The sequence below is a fragment of the Solenopsis invicta genome, chromosome 11 (assembly GCF_016802725.1).
Source record: "Solenopsis invicta isolate M01_SB chromosome 11, UNIL_Sinv_3.0, whole genome shotgun sequence".
Classification (NCBI taxonomy): Eukaryota; Metazoa; Arthropoda; class Insecta; order Hymenoptera; family Formicidae; genus Solenopsis; species Solenopsis invicta.
This window is the reverse complement of record NC_052674.1, coordinates 15,466,124-15,484,344: the sequence shown is the minus strand read 5'-3', so window position 1 is coordinate 15,484,344 and position 18,221 is coordinate 15,466,124. Positions and strand designations below refer to the sequence as shown.

Below are 18,221 nucleotides of genomic sequence, written 5' to 3'. Positions count from 1 at the left end.
GACTGGCGCCAGTGACGTCATTTGTTTTGACGCCCCATGGCTAACCATATACTACTTTTTTCATTTAATGTAATTAAATTTAACACGTGATTTTGAAGACGTTACATAGAGTAATGGACAATTGGGAAATACTATCGTGGTATTCGGCTATCTGGTAAAAATCGCTATCCGATGCATCTCTCATAATTATTTCCTGAACCATGCAATTATAGTCACAAATACTTTTTTTTTGCGTATAGTAGTACACAAAACCGTCACTAGATAGCTGTTATGGCATTCTATTTCTCGTAAAAAAGAAAACATGTAAATGGTATAAAAGGCGGAGTATTATGAGATTTTTCACCGATATTCTGTTATAGTAGAATAATTTTTCTGATGAATTCCCTTGAAAATAAAATCAAGTGGAAGATGTTTTAATTTACTATATGATTAAAACTAACCTTTTCAAACTTCCAATATTTGGAACCATATAAACATAATAGATGTAACTATACATAAAAGTAGAATATTATAATTCAGAATTACTATAATTTACAGTTCGCACCGAAAACCACTATAAATTACAGTTGAATTATGGTAATTGCAATCATTCTCTTCTCTCAGTATAAAACTATTATACATTTTATCTAACAATATTTTACGTACTTACATAATGCAGTAAAAACCAATCTTAATTTTTCAAAATTGATCGATAATTTTCAGGTCACAATTAGTGCATAAGTCACAAAATACACGTCATTACAACGTCGCTGTCACCAAAAATGGGGATGTTAGTTATGTCAGTGACGTCTTAATTACGTTTCGAACACCATTTGAGACGTCGCTGAGACATAACATGCGACGAGTTAGCACGTCATAGCGACGTGCTTGTTACGTTTGGTGCAGGCAGAGATATTTAATATCATGTATTATTTTAAGTAGTTTAGTGAACTTAATATACATTGTAAGAACTACGCTTAACTTTGTTAAGTTTAATGAACAGGATTCAAAATGTCTTTACCACACTTATTAATTAATCTAATTATAAATTTCAGAAACCAGAGAGAATATGCAGCGTTGAGGCCTCTGAGACTCAACTTGTAAAATTATACATATTTTTATATCTTTATTCAATCATTTGACACTTGTTTCAAACGTCAATTCATTCAAAATATACATTTACATTACGCTAAAGTTAAAAAAGTATGACGTAGAGGTTAGACCTGAGAAAGCGAACCACATTTTTGCTGAGAAAGATAAAATATGCATTGGAGAAAGATAGTAAGATAAAAATAAATTTAATAAAGCGCATGCAATCTAATTAGCTATGTTTCATTATCATATTCATATGCATTTTGTCAATCATATCTTATGACACTTGAAAAATTTTATACGTAGCACTCGTAGGAGTATAATATAATATTGACTCTAGTAAATGCAAAATATTTATTTTTAACTGCACATATGTATTAATAATACACTTATTCAACGCGTTTTTGTACGAGACAAACGAATTCGACTGAACAAAATGCATAATGTATAACCTTGTCTATACAAGAGACATATTATTTATTGTGAATGGGAGCTGATGTTAATTATATTCACGTAAGCAGTTTTTGAAATTTGCTTGGTGTATACGAGGTGTGATCAAAAAGTAAGGTGACTTTTTGAATTTCGCGCGCTCTGTACACTCTAATTTCAAAATTTTTTTGTGTGTGTTGGTACACTCGTCACGATCATATGTTCATAGTTTTGACTATATAGCATGTGTTGTTTTTATGTGAGAGGCATAAAGGTTAGACTCGTGTTTGCGTGCTCGGCGATTTTTTGCTGTTGAAAATAATGGAGCAGAGAGTTTGTATTAATTTTTGTGTAAAAAATGGTATTAAGTGTTCAAAAACTCTTGAAATGTTGACGGTGAGTCAACTTTGAGCAAAAAATGTTTATAAATGGCATAAGTTATTCCAAGAAGGCCGAGAAAATGTTAACGATGAACCTCGCTCTGGAAGCCCCAGCACGTCAAAAACCGTCGAAAATGTTCAGGAAGTGAAAGAAATTGTGTTGAAAAATCGTCGAATCACGATTAGAGAAATAACTGATGATCTTAACATATTGTTTGGCTCATGCCAATCAATTTTAACAGATGTTTTGGGTATGACACGTGTGTCAACGAAATTCGTTCCAAAACTGCTTAATTTTTATCAGAAGCAGCGTCGCATGAACATCGCCCAAGACATGTTGAACGACGTCAATAATGAACCTGATCTGCTCAAAAGGATTATAACTGGTGACGAAACATGGGTAAATGGTTATGACGTCGAAACCAAAGCCCAATCATCCCAGTGGAAGAGTCCAGGAGATCCAAGACCGAAAAAGGCAAGTTCGTTCGAATGTGAAGGTTTTGCTTACAGTTTTCTTTGATTACCGTGGCGTTGTGCATCAAGAATTCCTACCACAAGGTCGTACGGTAAACAAGGAGTATTATCTTGAGGTTATGCGGCGTTTGCGTGAATCAATAAGAAAAAAACGTCCGGAAGTGTGGAAAGAAAATTCATGGATTCTGCACCATGATAATGCACCTGCGCACACGTCGTTACTAGTGAGTAGTTTTTTGGCCAAAAACAATACTATCATCATGCCTCAGCCACCGTATTCACCAGACTTGGCCCCCTGCGACTTTTTCCTCTTCCCAAAATTAAAAAAGCCTTTGAAAGGACGAAGATTTGCGACGATTGAGGAGATTAAGGCTGCATCGCTGGAGGAGCTCAAGGCTATATATATATATATCAAGGCTATATATATATATATATATATATATATATATACACACACACACACACACACACATGGCGCTGCTAGATAAGAAAAGCTATGAGAAAAATTGAACAATTTTTATACAAAACTTAATTGTTACTATCTCTAGCAGCGGCATGTTTTTGAGCATTAAAAATTTTTTAAAAATACAAATACTACCATTTGGGTTTTGTAGAAAAAGTATATTCTCTTTATAACAGGCGCACTTTAAAGATTTCATACATTTTTTTGAACAAACGCATATCATTTTTATTAAATTACAAAATTTCAAGATATTTATTTTAAGTAAATACCACTTAGGTTTGAATAAGAGATTTTGTAGAAAATATTAATACATATTATTTTGATTAAAAAAATAAAGACTTTTAGGCGCGTAAATATTTACGGATAGAAACAAACATATCTCACCTGCGTAACAAGACTATCAGTAAGTATTCTGATCTTTCCAGCTCTATAAAATTGTTACCCTTTATTGAGATTATCTGTTGTTAATTTCTTTACCTCTAAGTTGTTAATGCATTCCATATCCGGTATTGAAAATATGGAGCGTGGTCGATTACGAGACAGACGAGACCAATGCCTTAAGCTCCGCGCCATTGATGGGGCTTTTAGAAATTTTGGACGAACTCGTAAAATTTATCAGCAGTGGCTTCTCCAATATGCTAATGGGCGATTGCTGCAACCAAGGGCAGTTCCAGATCGGCGTAAATTTCAACGTTTGGAGCAGCGATTCCATGATGAAGAAAGATTTGCGGTGCAGAGCGCAGCACATGTTATTGCTCTTGCGCGGACCTATCCGGTCATGGGCTTACGCATAATAGCTGCTCGCGTGGGCATATCACATACGACGGTCCGTCGTATAATTCGTGACAAAGGTTTACGACCTTACCGCGTACAATATGTCCAAGAAGTGCAACCTAGGGATCATAGAGCTCGCCAAAATTTCTGAAGGTAGATGCTTCACAAATTGAACAGAGATTCTTCTTTTCTTGAATACGTCCTATTCACTGACGAAGCGAGCTGCTCCAGTACTGGCATAGTCAATAGGCAGAACTTACGTATTTGGGCCTCTAGAAACCCTCATGCGATGATAGAACAAGTTAATCAAAATCGCTTCGCCATCAATGTTTATGCAGGTATAATTGGAGATAATATTATCGGTCCAGTTTATCTCTCGTTGCGACTGAATAGCCGTAACTACCTGGCCTTTCTGTAACGTGATTTACTTCCTTGCTTACGGGAAATTATTCCCCGGCAGAATCGCAACCGTCTTTTTTTCATGCACGATGGCGCTTCACTATATTTTGGTCTTTAGATTTGTACATTTCTTTGTGAAGCATTTGGAACACGGTGGTTAAGCTGTAGACTTGCGCCACCACGTTCCCCAGATCTCAATCCCTTAGATTTTTTTTATGGGGAGCACTAAAAGCGATTGTTTATAGAACACCGGATCTGAGACGTTGAGTCGATGAAGGTATGGTTAGATTGATGAGAAACCGAGAGGTCCTTGCTAGAGTTCGGCAAAATCTTAAAGAAAGACTGCGAGCATGCTTACGCAACGGTGGCCGCCACGTGGAAGCGAGAGAACAAGCGAGAGAACAAGCCCGTATGTTACGAGTCATTGGTCACGGATCAGTTTTATGGCTTTGACGAAACCAACGCCGTCTTTATCGGGATTAAAATTACCTATAAATTGTCAAAATAAATATTTTTCTACACAAGTCGGAGTTCATTCTTTTCTCGAACTTTGAAACTGGCGATCTAATTCTGAGTCCGCAAGAAAAGCCCGTGACCTGGCGTGTAAAAGAGATCTAACTTGGCTTAACCTAATTTTACTCGTGAAAAAGAATGCTCGAATAAATCACAATTTTTTGATACTTTATTATTTTTTTTCTTATTGAAAAACTCGTTTGCGACCTGTGATCCTTTTAAGACTTTTGATCCTCTCAATGAGTAGAATTTAAAAAAATAATAAAAAATTTTGACCTTGAGTTTCAAGGTCAAAACGAATTTTGCGGGGCCATGTTTGGGGATGATGTTTGCCGGACATGAACTGAAGAATCATTTGTTCAAGCAACGACACATAATTTTTATACACCTTATATATTCGTTTCCGCACTGAATAAACTAAGTTACCCAGATAACAAAATGTACTGAAGCATAGAAGCAGCAAACCTTGTCGGATTTGTTTGCTGCTTCTGTACCGGATCTAGAGCAGCATATGTCGCATACAGAAATTTACATGTGTAAAAATTGTGATTTTAATAATAAAACGTTCTCGTATAAATATTAACATTGTTTTGTTAATGATATTATTCTAAAATGTTATCAAAATTAAAGTTTTAACGTGAAAAATTGCATCATGAATATCATGAATGATACCAGCATAACTATTTGTATTAGTGTTGGATAATCAAGTCAGCATATTTACAACATGGATGTCATATCATGTGTAGAAAAATGATAAGCATATGTGTTTCAAGAAATTTGCTATTAATAGGTAAGAAGCAACGCTAAAGTACGTACATTAATATTTATATTTCTTTATTTTGATAAATATCCAAAATAAAAAAGTTAGTGAAAATCCGTGAAGTGCGTTTTCGCGGTCGCATTTTCGCTTTCTGCGATGCCGATTGGCTGGCTGGTGTGGACAAATCCATGGTGTAATGGGCGAGTTGACTGAGATCGGTGAGATTAAGTGCGTGGTGTGTACAACCGGCGGCAGCAACCGCTCGAGACAATTCTTTTTGAAAGGAGATATCGAGTTCAAATTAAAAAAATTACAAAAATTGAAAGAATATCGAATGCAGAGATTATCGGAGAGCGAGAAGTTTTATAAATTTATCAGACAGGCAGATGAAGTAATCAAATGAATTGGGGACCAAACAATAGTAAGCTTATAATTATTTAATTATATCCAAGCAAAACAGGGAGTCATCACGACGTCAAAATGATGTCAAAGTAACTGTATAATGATCATTACAAGTCACTTTTTAATCAATTACGATTCATTTTGATGTCATTTTGACACAATTGTGAATTACTTTGATGTCATTTTGACTTGTGCTTGGGATATTACTTAATTCTTTTATATATTAATATCTATATTTATAGATATTAATATAATTAATATAATATATTATTTTGAACTTGGCATTGATAATTAGTAAATATTATAATTAAAGATTATTTCATCCGAGGATTATGGTTGTGACGTAGAACACGTGGAATTGCTGATAGTAAACAATTTCCTAGCTGGTTTAAAGACCAGTAACGTGTATCAGCTGTTTTTGACGAGGGGCAAAGATTGATCGAGCAGAAAAATCCAGAGAAAAACAAGATACTTCAGAAATTTGACAAAACAAAGCAACAGTGGGAGGACTTGAAGGAATTGGCGCACGCTTGACAAAACGCATTGGCAGGTGCCAAGCAGATTTACGTGTTTGATAGGACAGCTGATGAGACCATTATCTGGATACAGGAGAAGGAAGCGGCTCTCAGCTCGGACGACTGAGCAAAGGATAAGAAGCGGAAGCGTTAAGAAGAACGTAGGCAGTTATTAGACAATTTTTATCGTGCGCAACGTGACGAACTTAACGGCTCGGTCGAATGAGTCTGAATATGTGAGTAAAAGTTAATATACTCGTAGCTGAGATATTCTACATAATAATTCGCATATATACAATGCTTTTTTTTAAATTTATTTTTAAAATTTCAGGTATTAGTGTACAAGGATTAACAGATGCGTTGATTTTAATACATTTGAAAGCGGTGGAGCTAAGGAACTCAACGTCCAAATTTTTGAGACTATTATGCTCTAGAAGCAAGTTTCGAAATAGTTACTGAGAAAGGTCCTTATGAGTCATATGAAGGCTGTCCAGTCAGTAAAGGTGTACGTTTTCAAGGTAAATATTTTTTCATTCTTTATTGTTAAAAATTATTTATATCTAAAACATGTAAAGTAGAGTACAGACTCCAGGGTGTCTTCTTCAGACGATAGCCGTTCTGACTGGGATTAATTTTAGCTATTTAATTTAATGGTATTGTCAATTCTGAAGTAAGCGTTGTAAAGATTTTCCTCTTCGCAAACCAAAAAAAGTAAGTCTTGAGACGTCGAATAGCTTCAGTTCATCTTCCTCTCAGTTCATTTTCACTACTATTAAACATTATTCCTCTATCTTTCATTACTGAGTTTACTTTTTCAACGAAATCTTTAAAGAACTTTCAGCACTTATAGGTTTACGTTTCCTTTGATAAATTCCGACAATTTTTGGTTTACTACCAGAAATATTGGCAATTTTACATTGAATAGGCCAAATTTGGATTTGATCTGGCTTGTCCAAGGTAGCACCATCGGTACTAAAATCTACTTTCAAATTTTGAGGTATCAAAGCTTGTGAAACGTTTCAAGGACTGTTGATTATTCCAGCTACAAAACCCGTTTACAGATACTTTCCAGGAGAAACGTTTCTTAACTCGATGGATACACGAGGAAGTTTTCTGTAAATGTAGAAGTATAGTCTACATTATCCTTATCTTCCTCAACGCTGTTTTTATTGCTATCACTAACGTAGGTTGTATTAGAATCTGAAAAGCTTTGTTCACTCTTACTTAAAACATTCTGAACTTCTAAATCAATTACATTAGATTGAGAAACTAAATTGGAATCAACTGACTGTTCTTCAGTTGTTGAATTATCAATTGAAGCAAGATGCTCGACAGAATCCCTACGTTCGAATATTTTATTATAAAGATTGTGTAATAAATTGTCTAATGCCTCAATGCGACTACGTCTCCGTTCAGCTGTAATTCGCTGACGGCAAAAAGAAATTTGACTACCACTTGATTCTCGCCTCCGAAATACGATTTTTCCGAGTTGGAAGTGTTGCCACGGAGCGTGCGCATTTTACCACCGAACAGTTAACATCGCAATCTCGTGAGTTTCCTAACCCTAAATAGTTGTTAACTTCAACGATTTATATTTCGCTTCAGTAGTGCTAATTATTTCTATCAGAGTTTTTTGTTTTGTGTACAAACGCATCCAAGGAGCCTAATTTCATCGAAATTGAAAGTGAGAATTGTATTCTGTATACCTATTTTGTTTCAATTCTCAAGTTATACGAGAAATGTTTCTTGTAGTTCACAAACTGATAAATTATCATATGATGAGTCATGTAGGAACTAATAAAACATTTCTTTTGTATAATACTTCTCAAAAATTATTGTTTGTGTGTTAAAATCACAAAATCAATCTCTCGATTTTGTTATACTTTCAGATTACTTCACTGCCTTCCTCAATTCATGCAGTCCACTCCTGCATGTAGACGTCCTCCAATTTTTTCCATGTTTTCCCGTGCTGTGCAATTTAAATATTACACAAAGTTATTTTAATTAACATTTGAAATAATTATATAAATATTAGCAACAATAATGAAACAATCTAAACAACTTGTACACAGTAATTGTTGTAGTCGTCGGGCTTTTCGCCACATTTCTTTTCGTCAACGTCAGCGAATTGCAGCTGAATTGAAACGTACTCGCATAGTTGAGACATCAGATAATTTGTTACACAGTCATCGTAACAATATATTTGAACGTGGGGATTCTTTCGAGCATCTTGAGTAGTATGACTATGCCGGTTCTAACCCAGGTGCTCCGAGGGGGGGTGAGGTGCGCGGGGAAATGTGGGTGCGGGGTAATGACGTCACCCCCGGGACTTACCGTTATCTGTTTACATAAACAGAGATAACCGTTATCTATGTAGATAGTAATAACCATATTTGTTTATGTAAATAGATAGCCGAAGGGGGGGGGTAACCCTCGGTGCCTGAGTTAGAACCGGCATAATATATATAATTCGCGGGCCTGACGTCACCGCAGGGCAATATCGCAGGCCTGACGTCACCCGCGGACCTAAAATTCGCGGCGCGCGGGCCTGACGTGGCGTTCGCGGAACTGTCCGCCGCCGCGCGCACAAAGAAATAAATTTGCTCACTCCCCTCGACCTCCACTTCGTCCTCACCTGTAAAGGTGGTGGTGCTCGAAGAGGATTACCCGGGGAGGCTGTCCGTGGGAACGAACTCCTTGAAGAAGACGTTCATCCACGTGCCCCACGTCATTTTTTCTCACTCACAATGTTTGCTAATCGAGAGCACGGCTACGACTGAGGAACAAAGGGCTGTGCGAGAGCATCCTCCGTCGCACTGCGTATTTACAATTAATCGCATGTATATAGAATGACGAGTATCTTTTATACGTTCCCCGATATGTGGGGGTAGATTTTCATGAAACGATGATTCAAGGGATCGATTGCCGCTGCATGACGCAAGCTTAGACAAAGAAGATGCGGATAGGCAAAATATCGATGCGAATATGACCTGTTGTCAAATACATGATCCCCCGATATAGGTGAGGGGGGGGGGTAGATTTGTTGGCAAAAACGATTCAAAACAGGTATCAACCGCCGCTGCATGATGCAAGCTTAGACAAAGAAGTCGCAAACATCGGTGCGAACATCCCTCGATATGTGGGATAGATTTTTATGAAACGATGATTCAAAACAGGCACGGACAAGTTGCATTAAACAAATCGCGAGGCAATGACGATGCTTCCCCCAGTTGAATAAAGGGACAAAGGAGTTGCAGATAAAATATATAATAAGTCAATTAGCGCTCAGACCTCAGTAGATGTCTCGGAAGCATACCGAATCGGTCGCAATATGCAGTGTTAAAAATGGCTGAGCGTATCGAAGACGTTGAGTTCGAAAATGTTGGGAACATAGATAATGATATGGACATTGATAATGAATCGTTCGAAAATATGCGACTGAATTTTGAGAATTAAATAGACGAAGAATCTGACGAAGAGTTACCCGATGATAATGATTGCAATCAGAGTGAACATCCTGAGAATTTTGTGGAAAGAGTCATGTCAAATGCGCAAATCCGTGCTTTGAATCAAAGTACAAAATATTGTATGATTCATGTTTATTATACGTCGCATGATTCTCGATCACTGTGTGCAACGTGCATGATTGAAAGGGCGCAATACACATGGAGAGTAATGCGCATTATTCGAGATCATGAAACAGGTTCTTTTATTGCGCTAAACGGTCGATCTTGTACCAACTGCAGGCAATCAACGTTTCTGAAGATTCCATGTGACATGTGCCCAATATGTGTGTCTACGCAATAAGAAAGACATTTATTATCAGTCAACGCATAGATGTCGATTTCTGAAGCAAAGTTTGCACAAGATCAATATCGCGTTCAAAGCATCAATCGATATTGTAATCGATCGTGTAAACTATATACGTGTAAGTGCTGCTTGACATTTTATAGTGCGTGTTAATAATTGAAAAATGGAAAATAGTGAGCAAGTGGAACGCGAACTGCTCGAGCAATGCTCGCAGGTCACAAATTTAGCAGAATGTTTCACGTGGTTGCAACGATGCGACGAGTGCCTTGCGCAGCTCGAAGAATGTTGTAGTAGTGCTAAACGTCCACGGCTCACCGTCGGCTCTAAACAATCCATAGTGGCGAGAATCGCGCGACTCGCGGGTGCAAAAGCGCAGTTAGAAAAGCGTTTCGTGCACTTTGGTGGTGGTGATGGGCACGCTAGTAGTAGCGCCGATGACAAAAAATCGCTTGTGTGGCGCGAGATCGACGTTGCGTTTGAGTCACGTATTCTTACGGGTGCTGTAATAAACGCGGATTATATTGAGCCGCGGCATTTCTTGGAAGACGCTAGTGATTTGGTGATCAAGCAAGTGCGAGACGCTATCGCAAAACATGGAAGTGTAAAAGTGAACACTGTATTCAACGGTGAATTTATAAACATTCGTGACGATCGCGATAATAAAAGTCTGGCGACGAAAAACTGTGAATTGTACAGAGCATCAAATTTGCGCGAGTGGTATGAACGACGCGTTATTGAAGTAATAGTAGCAATGCTCGACGAGTTTCAGGAACGCGATAGTGGTTGGGCGTTATACCGAATACAGAACTTGATGGTGAATATAAACAAACTTAATCCCATGCACGCGGGATGTTGCATCAAAATGCCGATGGAAGCAAGTGACAAACGTGCGGTAATTAATGTGCAATCGAAAGACAATGCTTGTTTTGCATGGTCGGTGGTGGCTGCCCTATACCCCGCAAAAAATCATGCCGACCGGGAATCGTCGTACCCACATTATTCGACTGTTTTAAAGTTTGATGATATACAATTTCCAATGAAAGTGAAAGACATTGGAAAATTTGAACGATTAAACGACGTGTCGGTGAACGTGTACGATACCGAACTTGATAGAAAAGAAAAGATACAGTACGTTGTACCGTTACGTCTGACTGAAGATAAAAAGGAGAAACACATCAACCTTTTTTACGTGGAAGATAAACATGACGTCACCCACGGCCACTTTGCGTGGATTAAGAACCTGTCGCGACTGGTTAGTTCACAGCTGAGCAAAAACGAACACAAGAAATTCATCTGTGATCGGTAAGTGTAATAATAATAATAATATTAATAATGATAATATTAATAATACATGTATTAAAAATATTTATTACAGATGCCTGCATTACTTCCACTCTGAAGAAAAATTGCAGTCGCACGTGGTGGAATGCAAGAAAATAAATGACTGCGCCATCATTCTACCGGGAGAGGACCAGAAATGGCTAGAATTCGACTCATACAACAACAAGGAGCGCGCCCCCTTTGTAATTTACGCCGATTTGGAGTGCGTATTGAGGAAGATGGAGAATGAAACAGAGAACACGTTGAGTTTCGCGTATCAACATCACAAGGTATTTAGCATAGCTTACTATGTTAAATGCTCGTTCGACGACGCGTTATCAAAGTATCGCTTTCGCCGCGATAAGGACTGTATCGCGTGGTTCGCGAAAGAATTAGAAAATTTGGCGCATGACATGAAAGCCCGAATATCCGCCAATGTTCCAATGGAACAATTAACTATACAGCAACAAGAGGCATTCTTGAACGCGACGAAGTGCCATATATGCGAAAAACCGTTTGTATCAGATAAGCGCCTTATCCGTAACGAGTGGCTTGATAATCAACGGGTGCACGATCATTGTCATCTGACCGGCAAGTACCGTGGTCCCGCTCATAATAAATGTAATCTGAATTATAAGAATACGTACGTTATTCCAATCGTTTTTCATAATTTGAGCGGTTACGACGCGCATTTTATAATAAAAGAAATTTCTACCGCGTTCGAAGGCAAGATTGATCTACTACCGGTAAATAAAGAAAAATATATTTCTTTTACTAAACATGTCGCAGCTACTGGCGTGGGAACAAAATCAGGCGAAGTACGAAATTGTATACGATTTCGATTCATTGATTCATATAAATTCTTAAGTTCGAGTCTCGAAAAATTGGCGTCATTTCTAAATATTGAACAATTAAAAATTACTCGTTCTGAATTTTCATCGTTATCGAACGAGGATTTCGAATTGCTCACACGCAAAGGTGTCTTTCCGTACGAGTACGTTGATAATGTCGACAAACTTTTAGAAACGCGTTTACCTCCGCGTGAATCGTTCTACAGTTCACTCACCGAGCAGACGGTATCAGAGCATGATTACGCTCATGCCGAGAACGTATGGCAGCGGTTCGCAATTGAAACCCTGGGCGAATACAGCGATTTATATTTGAAAACGGATGTTTTATTATTAGCCGACATTTTCGAAAACTTTCGTGATAAAAGCATGCAGAGTTACGGTCTGGACCCTGCGCATTACTATACATTACCAGGCTATACATGGGATGCAATGTTGAAAAAAACTGGTATAAGATTTGAATTGCTTACGGACATTGAAATGGTACTTTACGTGGAACGTGGGATCCGTGGCGGATTAAGTCAATGTTCGGGCAGATATGCAAAGGCCAATAATAAGTACATGAAATCGTACGATCCGTCAAAACCATCAATATATTGTCAATATTACGATGTGAATAATCTTTATGGATGGGCAATGTGCCAGCCGTTGCCATACGGTGAATTTAAATGGGTCGAAAACGTTGAAAATTTTGATGTAAACGCGATCGCATTGGACTCTAACACCGGGTATATATTGGAAGTCGACCTTGCATATGAGAATCATCTGCACGATCGACACAGTGACCTACCGTTCTGTCCTTCGAGCGATAAGCCTCCAGGGTCAAGGCAAAGTAAGCTTTTAGCGACAGTGCATGATAAAGAGCGTTACGTCATCCACTACCGCAATCTTCAACAGTGCACGCGTCACGGGCTTCGAATCGTAAAGATACATCGCGTACTTCAATTCGCTCAATCCACTTGGCTCAGAAATTATATAGAACTAAATACAGAATTTCGAACAAACGCGAAAAACGATTTTGAGAAAAATTTATATAAATTAATGAATAATGCAGTTTTCGGTAAAACAATGGAAAATGTACGTAATCATGCTGATATTAAATTAGTAACGCAATGGGAAGGCCGTTACGGGGCAGAGGCCATGATCGCTGCTCCGAATTTTCATAGTCGCAGCGTTATCACAGAAAATCTGGTTGCCATAGAAATGCGTAAACTCTCGGTAAAATTTAACAAACCCATATATGTCGGCATGTGTATTCTCGACATTTCAAAAACCTGCCTTTACGAATTTTACTACGATTATATGCTACCATGGTATCAAGATAAATGTCAGATACTCTACACAGACACAGACAGCATGGTGATGGCCATCGAGTGCGATGATGTGTACATGGACATGAAACGTGATATCGCGAGATACGATACAAGCGATTATCCCGCGGACAATGTATATAATATGCCTCTCGTTAATAAGAAGGTTCCCGGGCTAATGAAGGATGAGAATTGCGGCATGATTATGACTGAATTTGTAGGGCTAAGAGCGAAAATGTATGCTGTGAGAGTAGAAGGGAAAAGAGATACGAAAAAGGCTAAAGGTGTAAAGAATAATGTAGTAGCGCGAACTATTACTTTTGAAGATTATAAGCGATGCTTGCACGACGATATAGAATTAACTCGCCGCCAAACATGTATACGTTCAAAATTACATGAGGTGTATACTATTAATGAGAAGAAAGTTGCGCTTAATTCAAAAGACGATAAGCGATACGTTATCCATGATTCAACAAAAACATTACCGTGGGGACATTGGCGTATACCATTGTAATATATATTTAATGTGTCACGTTTTATTATAAGTTGTATCAGTATTATGCGATGTATTGTTATATGTTTTTATATTTAGAAGTAGTATTTACTATATTTTTTTTTTTTTCATCAAACCTATTTTAATACGTTTCTTTATATTGAATGTACGAAGATATCACACACACACACACATACACACACACACATACACGTGCCTCACGTTGTGTGTGTGTGTGTGTGTGTGTGTGTGTGTGTGTGTGTGTGTGTGCGTGCGTGTGCGTGTGTGTGTGTGTGTGTGTGTGTGTGTGTGTGTGTGTGTGTGTGTGTGTGTGTGTGTGTGTGTGTGTGTGTGTGTGTGTGATATCTTCTAAGAGAAGAAAATAAAAAAGTATAATTATATATTTTTTTTCATGTATTTATTGTTCACAATATATATGTTTCTTACAAAATTAAATAACATCATTTTTATTTATCCACGAATTATGCGATGCATCGAATCCCAGCCATTTCACGTAAACTTTGTTTCCTTTCTTCTTTAAAATTTTCTGCACTAAATAAACATCAGGATACTTCGCTTGATGTAATTCATGTTCATAAAATGCACCCGCGACGCTTTTTCCGCGATAATCTTCCAATAAATACGTGATGGGATTTGTATGCTGCACTTTAACGATCGTAAACACCTCGGTTGTCCAATTTGGAGTATAGCTTTTTTCAAAAATTGTCTTGTGTTTGCTCACGCGTACCTTAGCTCCAACCTTGAATTTCGCAGGTGCAGCGATCTTAACGTGGCTATACACCGTGTCGAGGAGCTTTTTAGCCAATTCTGGCGTTACATCCACGGGTCGCATGCTTATCGTACGATGAAACGCGCGGTTGTAATCTGAAACCAGACGCGGTAGTTCGTCGACCCACTTGTAAGATCCTTGCAACGTAAACATTTTCCACATCTTCTCCTTCAAAGTTCTATTGAAGCGCTCGATTATCGATGCTTTCATCACCGAATACGTGGAATAATGATTAATGTTGTGCTTTTTCAAAAGTTTCTGCACATCGACGTTGTAAAACTCCTTGCCCATATCCGTTTGCAAGTTGCGTGGACATCTTCCGCTCTTCCGAATTATCTCAGCGATGATGTCAGCTGTCTCTTTTCCGCTCTTGCTCTTCATCGCTACTGCCCATGCGAATTTGCTCAACGCATCAATGACCGTTAGTATATAATGATGACCTTTGTTAATATTTGAATATGGACGCATCTCGACGATATCAGCTTGCCACAGATCGTCGAATCCTTTGATTATAACACGTCTTCTTGGAAAATGTCGTCTCGCTGGAGCGTGTAATTCCTCGACGAGACGTCGTCTTTCGGAGCTAATTTTCTTTGATGAACTCATGTTTTTGTAAACTCGCGATGTAAATCAGCTTCGTTTATTTTCTATCATCCTTCAGTAACCATTCTTTGTCCTCCGGTTTCTGTCGATTAGATAATTTTTCATACTCATTCTTCATTCGATTTACGCTTGTTCGATAACCATCTAATACTCGATCTCGAGATTTTTCACAACGATCCTGAGCCGTGTGATAATTATCCGTCAATCGTTCCCCAACCGTCCGATTTTTATTTAAGAACCGTTCAAAGTCATTCGTTAGACGTTCGTACCCGTCTTTTCGGCGTTCATTGCCGCTCATTTTTTTTTTATCGCACGTCCTTTTCGGACAAAGTCAGCCTCCTGTCTGACTCGTTTCGCGGGATATGCGTTTAATTTATAATTATACCGGCTTCGCGAAGTTCCTCGATGATGGACAACATCTCGTTGCCGTGAGCATCGTTGCCGGCTCTATATGAAGCGTCAAACAATCGGAGTCGATCCACCAACTCATTGGGATCGTCCCAGTGCACGTAATCGATCTTATTATCGTTCAGTATCATAGCGCGAGGTATTCCCTTTCCGGATTTATTCTTTCTCTTTGGTGTAGATTCAATTGACATCAATGGCGCAATCACGTATTTATACTTGTATCCTCTGTTGCCCCGTAGTCGACTCTGCGCGGGGAAATTTTTTCTATGTACGTTTGTAGCCAACAATATGCTCTTGTACTTTTGCAAATCGTCCTCCTTATAGAGAAAATCATCGGGCAATCTTTTAAAAATCAACTCATAAAGACCGGGTGTGCCAACGTATCGCACGCCGTCGATAATGATGTTATCATCGATGTCCACGTCAAACTTTTTATTACCAAGCATCATTTCGTCCCTGTCGAGACGAACGCCATATATGGTGTCTATACTTTTCTCCGATCCACCACCACCACCGCTGAGGAACTTGCCGATGTACTTTTGACCGAGCGGACCCAAATGTTGCGACAACGTTTTTCGACCTTCCAACGTTTGCATGTGATGTTGAACAGTTGTTCCGAATGAATCGTCTGTGGTTTCGAAGACGTCCTCGAGAACCTTATTCGTTGATTTTGCTGCTCCAATCGTAGGTGTTTTCGTCGACGGTCCTGGCGATTCTATCATTGTAGAATGAAGCACAGGTGAATCCAACGCGACGTTAGAACGTTTCCTTTCTCCCGATAGTAATTTTGAATATTTGTGAGATGCTCCATCATCGTCGTCGTCGTCGCTATCCCTGTGTTTTTTCTTAGTATGTTTCGACTTTTCCTCTTTGATATCTTTAACCTCTTTCTTAATCGGCTGGGATTCCTCAACAATCTGTTTCAGAGGTTCAACGATAGGCTTGAAACGTCTCTCCATAGCGATCTCTTCCTCAATTCGACCAGTTTTCAGAGCGCGATGTTTCTTGCGGATCACCTCACTCGTTTTTTCAATCTCTTTCGCGAGTTTCTCGCGATTACGCACATTAGCCATGATGAACGTCTCTGTTCAAGGTATCGAGAACAACTAATCGTTTCACGGTACCGCGAACTTGTTAAATCCTTTTCTGTATCGTCCATTAGTGAGCGAACTATCCTTGTCTATCACTAGAAATCCGTACTCACGCTGCCAACAAGCACGACATAATGCGCAAAATTCGTCGTACGACATGTCGTTGTTCACGTGATCGTTGTAAATATGTTTCAGGTTAGTACCATCCTGTTTAAACAGGATTAGGAGATTGGCATTATCGCGTATCAGATGTTTCGGTATCCTCGCGTACGTTTGACACAGGTAAAAGCAGTCGACATTCGAATGACGACCCATCGAAAAGTATTCTCTGATCGCATCCTGCTTATCGCATGCAACGTCGTCGAAGACAAAGATCGAATTCGGACGCGACTCGCTCGGTGGAACGACATCGCTGTTATTTGAGAATGTAAAGTATCCGATTTCATCGATCGATGTCAACAGATTTTCGAGATATCGATATTTTGGTTGCATTAGCGACTTGGAATAAATATAAACATTTTCAAAACGTACACCGTGCGGACTCTCGAGCAGGCTTATAAGAACATTAGTCTTGCCGCACGAGGATGGCCCCGCAATTATAGCGCGGATGGTACTCGGCAACAATTCACCGTGCTTCCTCAACGGCGCGCTGCCCCCAATCATTTGCAATTTTTCGTCACAGTTTGTGACGCGTATCGTACGCGACTGCCGCACGAATTTCATGATTCACACTAAACTCGCGTGACACGTCGAGCGCCTATTTATAGGCGCGCGGAACCGCGAGTTGCTCAGTAGTAAAAATGTTTCTCACGCTGTCACATCCCTGTGATATTTTAGATTTGAGCGCTGAGCAGTTGGAATATATACCGAAAGTCGTATTGTTACATGTATACGGCAACTACGTCACGTGTGGGACAGGCTTCCGAAGCATATAAGAGCGGACCCGGAGGTTGGAACGTATCGTCGCTGCGACGAGCATCACAATCAGCCGTGGCAGAGAACGCACATTGACGGTCCCGCGCCGAGAATTAAAGATTGCGGCGAATGTCAGCGTCGAGCAAAGGTTGCGTCGGAGGTCTGCTGAATCGAGCGATAAACGCGCTTCCTTTCGAATTACATATTCCCGGCTATCAATTTTGCGGTCCGGGCACTCGGTTGAAGAAACGATTAGCTAGAGGCGACAGAGGCGTAAATCCATTGGACGCGGCGTGCCGCGAACACGATATTGCGTACTCTCTTAGCAACGAACTCGTCGATAGACACGCGGCGGATAAGGTGCTCGCCGATAAAGCGCTGGGACGCGTCATCGCAGGAGATTCGACTATCGGCGAAAAAGCCGCCGCTGCAGCCGTTTGGACAGCGATGAAG

General features: G+C 39.3%; 1 protein-coding gene across 1 annotated transcript; it reads left to right on the top strand.

The window, feature by feature from the left end:
• Window positions 1–3,099: 3,099 nt before the first annotated feature.
• On the top strand, window positions 3,100–13,750 carry LOC120358927. The gene is made up of 3 exons (XM_039454811.1): window positions 3,100–6,416; window positions 6,512–11,118; window positions 13,690–13,750. Exons 2-3 carry the CDS (start codon window positions 10,154–10,156, stop codon window positions 13,748–13,750), a joined length of 1,026 nt encoding a protein of 341 aa, XP_039310745.1. The 5' UTR covers window positions 3,100–6,416; window positions 6,512–10,153.
• The last annotated feature ends 4,471 nt before the right edge of the window (window positions 13,751–18,221 follow it).

Excerpts from the sequence above, each read along its gene's own strand:
- LOC120358927 (XM_039454811.1), top strand. The coding sequence starts at position 10,154 with ATGGAAAATAGTGAGCAAGTGGAACGCGAACTGCTCGAGCAATGCTCG. Across the intron at positions 11,119-13,689 it reads GATAGAAAAGAAAAGATACA|GGCTAAGAGCGAAAATGTAT; the intron begins GTACGTTGTACC and ends CTGAATTTGTAG.